The sequence below is a fragment of the Physcomitrium patens genome, chromosome 10 (genome assembly GCF_059467195.1).
Source record: "Physcomitrium patens ecotype Gransden chromosome 10, ASM5946719v1, whole genome shotgun sequence".
NCBI classification, from domain to species: Eukaryota; Viridiplantae; Streptophyta; class Bryopsida; order Funariales; family Funariaceae; genus Physcomitrium; species Physcomitrium patens.
The window spans coordinates 6,720,725-6,728,515 of record NC_143419.1 but is presented as its reverse complement, the minus strand read 5'-3'; the positions used below and the strand labels follow the sequence as shown (position 1 = coordinate 6,728,515).

Genomic DNA, 7,791 nt, shown 5'->3' with positions numbered 1-7,791 from the left:
AAGAGTTGGTTGAAACTCTTGAAGCTATCAGGTTTTCTACTCCTTGTGATCTCAAGCTGGGGGGTTTACAGGTGATTGGGTGTTACATCATGTCTACGAGAGCTCAATTTACAGTTTATACAAGCTTTCCCGGTCTAAGCCGCAGGCGTGGCTCTGACACAGAAAGTAATGGACTAAATCTACTGAGGATGTTGACTAGTTGAAAATATGCTTGTAGGACTCACTGAGAGTCATAATGGTGGTAGTAAACCTCTCCATGACTACTGAAATCCATAGCCTCGTGATCTAGTTCTCCGACGAAGTTAGGAATTTCAGAGAGCTCGTCATCAAGGATCACTTTGCCCAAGTCCCAACTCCAAGAGTGGTTATCGCGCGCATTTGCTTCCGTTACCGACATGGCCGTCGCCGATTCTTCCACTCCGTAGACAATTTCCAGGGGCTGTTCAATGTACGTGACCGCGCGAATCTCAGCTGCTGCAAGGTGTTGAGTAATAGGCTCGGAATGGACCGGGGGCTCTGTGGTAGTCAGGTTACCGCCACCCAACTTCGACCTGTCATTTTCCATTCGCACTACGTCCTTCGCCAGCGTCGCGATGGCTTTTCGTTGCGCTTCGGGGGTCAATTTCGACGAGATTCTCTGCAACATCTGAGTCGAATCCGGAAAGTTGAGCGGCAGGTTTTTCTTACAACACAAATTTCCGATGTCAAAGGCACGCGCTGCTTCCTCTGCAGTGTCATACGTCCCAAGCCAAATTTTCTTCGAGCACCTCGTGGGCCGAATCTCTGTCACGTACTTGTTCAGTTTCTGACGATAGCGCACTCCCCTGAAACCAGGCACGGCAGTGTCGGAAGGCTGATGCACCAAATCGCTGATCATATCACGAAACGCATCCCGGCGACGACGGTGGTAAGGTTTCTCCGAGAACGAATACGACTGCGACCTTGAATCAAAGCGATGCGTAGATTCCCTGCCACCAACTCCAGGTGATGCGTGCTCTCTACATTTTCGCGGATACTTTGAAGCCATATCACATGGAAACTTTGGATGAATCAACCCTCGAAGGTACTTTCCAGCTGCTGAAAACTCCTTCCGATTCAACCCGCTGCGTCAAAATTTCATGCACGCCTTCAATCGCACCTTCCTTCACCCCGAAATCCTTTAACTCTAGCTCGATTCCTCACACTCCTCCCACTCCCACCACGTCTCTGTCACTTACAAATTCCCCTCCACCTTCCTGTACCCAAAAACACATTTGAGAAAACCCACAATTAGTATCAGAAGCCGTAACCCCAACGACGGTCACAAATTCACGATTTCATGCTTAAGTGTCCGACTTCGATTAATAGGGAGATTAATTCACGACGACTCCGCCTGCAGACATTCAACGTGGGCCCACACACAACGCTTTGGGGGACCGCGTACGAGGCTCTCAGTTCCGGATGCACTGGTGTTACGCACCCACGTCCTCCTCCATGTTTTCTCTCTTCGTTCGTTCGTCCGTCAATTCAACGAACCACTCCTCGCTCGTCTCCTTGACGAAAGCCAAACATTCGTTCGTCGCTTCGACGTGACGTTGGCCACGTTTCTTGGCAACCATGGAATTCACAGCCTTAGGTTTGAAAAATTGTTCATGTGGAGGAATTTCGAGGAAGGAGCCGAAGCTTACTCCATCCGGCGTCCAATAGGTAATGGCAGCGTCCTCGAAAGTTTTTGGGAACGCGTTCGCATGCCCCCTAGTTGGGGCGTTCGCAGGTCGTATGGAGACGGGAACGGCAATCAGTGCCATGTCAGCATTCTGTACACGACAACTCTCCGCCAATCAGAGGTGAGAGTGGAGGTGCTTCCTGGTGCTTTCCGGTGTCAGAAGACGTATTGCTGCAATGCTATCTGATTTTATGCACTTTGTTGTAATATTAGTACAGACACAAATTAAACAATTCAACTCCCAATTATACTTAAGATAGATGCAAATTCTTCCATTTTTTCAGATAATTGCTTCAATCGTGTGGGCTCTCTTTGTTTATTAAGAAATATTCTTCAGTTTATGGTTATTCCTCACCATTTTCTAGTAATAGTCAATCAAATTATCTGCATTACAGATGTTGTTGTTGTTGTTGTAATTACGGTTACTATTGTAGCGAGTGACTCTAGTGATAAAGATCTTCAAATACATTATCTAGGATCATATGCCAGTTTTACAAATAACATGCATGCAACCAACGTGCAAATTACTATTTTTAATTTTAATAAATAGTTGTGTAGTCCTACGTGTCCTTCTAAGTATTATGATGATTGTTGTTAAATATAAGAAAGGCTGGACATTCAAAACACACTATGGGTGATGCCATAGAATAGTATATTCCTTGCATCATTATACATATATATATATGTATGTATGTATGTATAGAAGATGAGTATTATACTATAAAATAGTTAAAGACATAAAAACCAATAAACCATGTCAATCGATGACAAAAAAAAAATATGTTAAGTGTGAATATAAAACAATACTTTGTTTCGTTTATTTTCTAGCTTTGTTTTATTCATCTTTTAAATTGACCAGTGCAACAGAATCTTTAGTTTTACATTATTTTTGACATATACATACTTCAAAAAAAAATTGGTACATAAGAAGGGGTACTTTGTTTCAATGCTTGTTGAATATCTTACAATACATGTGATTATAAAAAATAAAAATAAACATTCCTGGTAAAACTTTATCAAAAAATTAATATTAATGTACATCATCAAACAACACAGAACAAACAATGGCACATGCTATGCCATTTTAAATAACATATATCACAGGTGTTAAATTTCCGTAGCTTTCAATATGAAGTAGTTTTTGCATGGATAGAATTTGTGATGAATCAAAAAAAAAACACACACACACATACACACACACAGTGTTGTGATATTACAATGTTAAAGAAGTGCTTATCATATTGTTGAAAGCTTTTTCACAAACTTAGGAAACATATGTGTTGTCCACTTGGATCAAATTCCTATGAGTCTGAGATATTTTCACTTATTAGGTGCAAATTGAAATGTTAATTTTGAGTTGGGTGGGGTGGGTGTCTACGATATTGTGTTAAAATGCAAGCAGGAGTTGAGAATCTTTGACCAAATAGAAATTATTGTCATCAATCAGTGACGTTGGATAACAAATTATTATTGGGTTAGAATACTCCTCCATGAAAGGTGTAATCTTTATTTTTTAAAAAAAACACATTTTGTTGGGGAGGATACTTTTGTAAGGTTGGAATATAGGCCATGTTTTTGAAAATAAAGTAGAGGAGTTATTTCATTTTTGAAAAATACTGTACATCTAATAATTATGCACACATTTGATAAGAATCTTTAATTTCTCACATTGAACTCATTTAGAGTTGTTCTTATTGTTGACATGTGATGCAATTTAATATTTTATTTTTAGTATATCAAATACTGATAGTGAAAAAAGCAGAACATGAAAGTTTGATATCCCAGATATTATTATTACATAAGATTATCTTTTTTGTAGAAAAGATTAGCTAAATCAGATACACTGTCGTAGCAGGATAGAGATTATTATTCTTTGCCATGATACCAACTCCGACTATTGTAATATTTTTCAACGTGATGTCCTCAACAGAAACAATATTTGAATTAATACAAGTCATAGATCGATTGATTGATATAGATTAGAAGTAAGAAATGTTTGCTTAGGGGTCTTTACATTTAGGGGACAAGGTGGTTAATCACCATGTCTGATGCAACTTTGGCAAATTCAACTTGTGCGTGTAGTGCATTTACAAATACTATCCAATTTTAATACTGTTTGACTTTAATTCCTAAAGTCATGGGCTACAAACCGAGAAGAAGATACATTGATTTTTTTTCTTTCCAATTATGCTTGCATTGAATCCCACAATTCATTTAGGTGTACAATGATGTTAAATTGACATCCATTCCAATGCCAAGTTTAAGGGTGGATTCTCAATGACCTACAATGTTGTGGGGGTAGAAATGAAATTAGGGTTTGGGGGATTGAAGGAACCTTTTTGGGCAACACCTAGCTCTCTTACTCGAAGCTTCGGAGGAAGGATTTCCATCATTTTGTGAGCAAGGGCTTTTTTTTCTGGAAGATAAAAAAGACTTACTGCAATTTGTTGTTGTTGAAGGGGATTCGGAGGGAAGTTTGTTGATGATATGAGGCGGCGATTATTCTTGTTTTGTTTTATTTGCCTCTCCAGTTGCGCTCTTCTTTGCAATCCCTCCGTTCAACTTCAGTGCACCAGCTTCTGTACCCTCCACCAACAAACGAACACCTCTGTGTTTAGAAGACTTCACTGTCTTACGTGAAAGTTTTGGAATCGTTTGTAACCTCTCTTGTTGTTCGAATAGAGAAGTACATTTGAGCTCCCAGTTCCGCACATCTCGTGTTGGTAAAAATTAGACAGGGTCTGGAGAGAGAGAATCTACCTATCGCCTTGAACAAAGTCATTGCATGAAGCGAATTATTTCCAACCACCGGCAAATTTCCGCTCGAGCATGGGCGAGTAGATTGTTGCAAATGATGTTCGTAGCCAACATGATCAAAATACGCACACGCAACACTTTGTCACCGTGTTGTTATACAAACCACGTGGGTAATGTTTGGAGAAGGTGTGAATGAGAAAGGAAATCAGAAGCAGCGGGAAATAAGAAGCAATCTACAAGCATGAACATGAATTTCTGAGCTTGACAGAACTGAGCTTGAATTTCTGACGCGAACAGCTAACGGACGTAGGTGTTCCAGAGCGACGAATCAATACATTGTGGCAAGGTGGCCATGTTTCTCAAAGTAGTGCTTGCCCTGGAAGCTCTTAAGTGTTGCGCTCATATGTCATTCTCGCGTCTCTGACCATCGTCGCCTCACATCATATGGGAATCGCTCAAGTTCTTGAAATCGTCTAGCTTGAAGCACCTATAACAATGTCGGTGAGATTTCGGTGCGATTTTTTCGGCGTTTTTATCGCTATACCCTTGCTTGTAGATTGGGAAACGACCATTGATTGAAATAATGGCTTCGGAACTCACCGCGAATAGCGGAAGTAAAGGTGGAGGTGGCAAAGGTGGATGAGGGCACATCTCGCCGCCAGATGAACCGCGCACATGCGGTCCTGTAGGGGATAGGCTGCAAACCGATCAGCAGCTCTCACGCGTGAATTGAGGCTGCAGTATCAGACACCAACCCCCATCTCCCTCTCTCTCTCTCTCTCTCTTTCTCATATCTCTCCTTAAAGAGTTTCTCGTCGAGTCGTGTGCTTTTGTGCTTCATTCGGTTCCTCTCGTAACCCACTGCTCCTGGTCTTTTGTATGGTTTGGAGGTACGTTGGGCATGCCCTTGGTGTAGTTTTAGCAACAAGCGGGGAAGGTTTTTTTTGATGTAGCGACTTGGTGCTTTTGGATTCAAGTTTTCTAGGATCTGGTTGATGCTTAAATATTTGGATGGCGTTATCCTTTATATGTTTATATTTTAACTTAGGGCTGTTATCGTATTGACAAGCGTTTTGGAGGGGATAAGGAGAGGGTGATTTTAGGCAGAAGGGATAATGGTGGATGTCGGGCTTTTTTGGGGTCTTGAAGGGTGCTGCGATAAGTTGAGGAATCATGGCGGAGCACTTGACTGAAGAGCAGATTGCTGAGTTCAAGGAGGCGTTCAGTTTATTTGACAAGGATGGCGATGGTATGGTGTCTATGCGGATTAGTTGCACATCTCTTCCTTACTTCTCATACTTGTTCGGTAGTCTTGCTGCAATTTTCTAGCATTTCTGCTTAATCTTGTGTGCAGGATGCGCTTGCTGTTAGGTCTAACATAGTTGTGGACATGATCGAATGACAGGTAGCATCACGACCAAGGAGCTGGGAACAGTAATGCGGTCGCTGGGTCAGAATCCCACCGAGGCAGAGTTGCAGGACATGATCAATGAGGTTGATGCCGATGGAAACGGCACTATCGATTTTCCCGAGTTTCTAAACCTCATGGCCCGGAAAATGAAGGTATGTCTTCTCCAGACATTGAAATGATGTTTCTCACCACTTCTAAGTTCAAGTATCTTCGATGTAATACAAATCATCACACTAGTTTACTTTTTGTGCATATTGAGGTCCGTTTTTGATACATTCTGGTGACGTTCAAGAGGGTTACTCCTTGCTTATAGGTGATAGATTCGGATTCCCAGTTGTTTCTAATAGGATTTGTTTTTGTAAACAGGATACCGACTCTGAGGAGGAGTTGAAGGAAGCGTTTAAAGTATTCGATAAGGATCAGAATGGCTTCATCTCTGCTGCGGAGGTCAGTCTCGCATTTTTTATTTATTTTTTTCTTCTTGGCTCTTCGTATGTAACTTTTCAACATTTATTATTATTTATCTCTTGATAGCCACTCCGCAATTTTTTATACTCCCTTCTGAACTCTCCCATGGTCTCTGCCTTTGAGCCTTTTGAGAAGTCGTGCAATCAGATGATCGAAGAATGGATTCGAATCTGATTGTGTCGTGAAGGATATGTAGATAATCGTTGCACGCGTTGTGCGCAAATAGTGAAACTTATATGCCAGAGTCTTAGACATGTTCTTTTTTTGGAGATGATTTTAATATTGGGATTATGTGAATGAAGCTCCGGCACGTGATGACCAACCTGGGGGAAAAGCTGACAGACGAAGAAGTAGATGAGATGATCCGCGAGGCCGATGTGGATGGTGACGGCCAGGTCGACTACGACGAGTTTGTGAAGATGATGAAGGCAAAGTAGAGCATTGGTTGTGCTCTGTTTTCCTCTGTAAAAATGGTTCTTCCTTTGCTTTTCTTCATCCCTGTACCTTTCAGTATACCCGTGACCCTGGTGAAGTGAGCTTTTGTAAGGAGGCAAACTGCCGAATGATAAAATTTACTCTCCTCCAGTTTGGACAAGGTTTCGCCATTCTGCTTGTAAGATGAAATTTACCCACATCCACTGCAGACAGGCATGTCTTGTACTATTTTGTTTCTGAATGCTGTCGTCTTGACATCTTCGCCCTTTTGGCTTGAATCAAATCATGAAAGACTTTCTACCTCGTGAAACCCAATGGCTGATTCTGTAGTAGGTGCTTTAGGGTATTGTGTTACACCCTTGTTTTTTTATACAATCACGGAACATATCAAATTTCAAAGTGGCGTTGATTCATTGATCTTGATGTGTCGTTTTATATTCGGTTCACGTTGTATGTCACTCAAAATATACATATACTTCATTAGAAAACAACATACATATGTATATAATTTCATTGTGAAGGGGAAGAATGTTAAAACATGGATGTACATCTATTATTGATGTTCTATCCATATATAACATGTATGATATAACACGAGTCTATTATTGATGTTCTATCCATGTGATCACTTTCATTGCCATTTTTTAAATGTTTTAATGCACGCAGGGTTTGTCATATCTTTTTGCAAAACCAGAGAAAAGCTGATTTATTGTATACTACATAACTTCAATACTTTGATGACGAAATCATGAAGTTGAGGACTATTTTATTTACAATATGTTTGTGATCAATTCTTTTGTAGGTATGAGAATAAGAGCTACCAAATTAGTGAAGACTGAGGAACAACAATTTCTTCATAATAATTTTATTTTATTTTTTGAAATTAAAGAAATCTGATAAGAAAAGGTAATATAATAAAATATAATGCATACTTCATATTTGAATAAGGATGTTTTTTAAATAAACTATATTGTCTTATTTTTAATGATTTACATCTTTTAATTGTTTTTCTAAA

At 40.1% G+C, this 7,791-nt stretch overlaps 1 protein-coding gene across 2 annotated transcripts; it reads left to right on the top strand.

Moving 5' to 3' along the window:
• The first annotated feature begins 4,833 nt into the window (after positions 1-4,833).
• On the top strand, positions 4,834-7,076 carry LOC112288078 (calmodulin). 2 transcript variants are annotated; one of them, XM_073536889.1, is made up of 5 exons: positions 4,834-4,963; positions 5,612-5,711; positions 5,868-6,025; positions 6,240-6,320; positions 6,644-7,076. In XM_073536889.1, exons 2-5 carry the CDS (start codon positions 5,636-5,638, stop codon positions 6,776-6,778), a joined length of 450 nt encoding a protein of 149 aa, XP_073392990.1. In that variant the 5' UTR covers positions 4,834-4,963; positions 5,612-5,635; the 3' UTR covers positions 6,779-7,076. The 2 variants fall into 2 exon arrangements, with proteins under 2 accessions (XP_073392990.1, XP_024387678.1); XM_024531910.3 differs by lacking the exon at positions 4,834-4,963 and adding an exon at positions 5,251-5,352.
• The last annotated feature ends 715 nt before the right edge of the window (positions 7,077-7,791 follow it).

What these genes read in the sequence shown, in the direction of transcription:
- LOC112288078 (XM_073536889.1), top strand. Translation starts at nt 5,636, where the DNA reads ATGGCGGAGCACTTGACTGAAGAGCAGATTGCTGAGTTCAAGGAGGCG. An exon ending in TCATGGCCCGGAAAATGAAG is followed by an intron (nt 6,026 to 6,239) that starts GTATGTCTTCTC and finishes TTTTGTAAACAG; the next exon opens with GATACCGACTCTGAGGAGGA. An exon ending in GCTTCATCTCTGCTGCGGAG is followed by an intron (nt 6,321 to 6,643) that starts GTCAGTCTCGCA and finishes ATGTGAATGAAG; the next exon opens with CTCCGGCACGTGATGACCAA.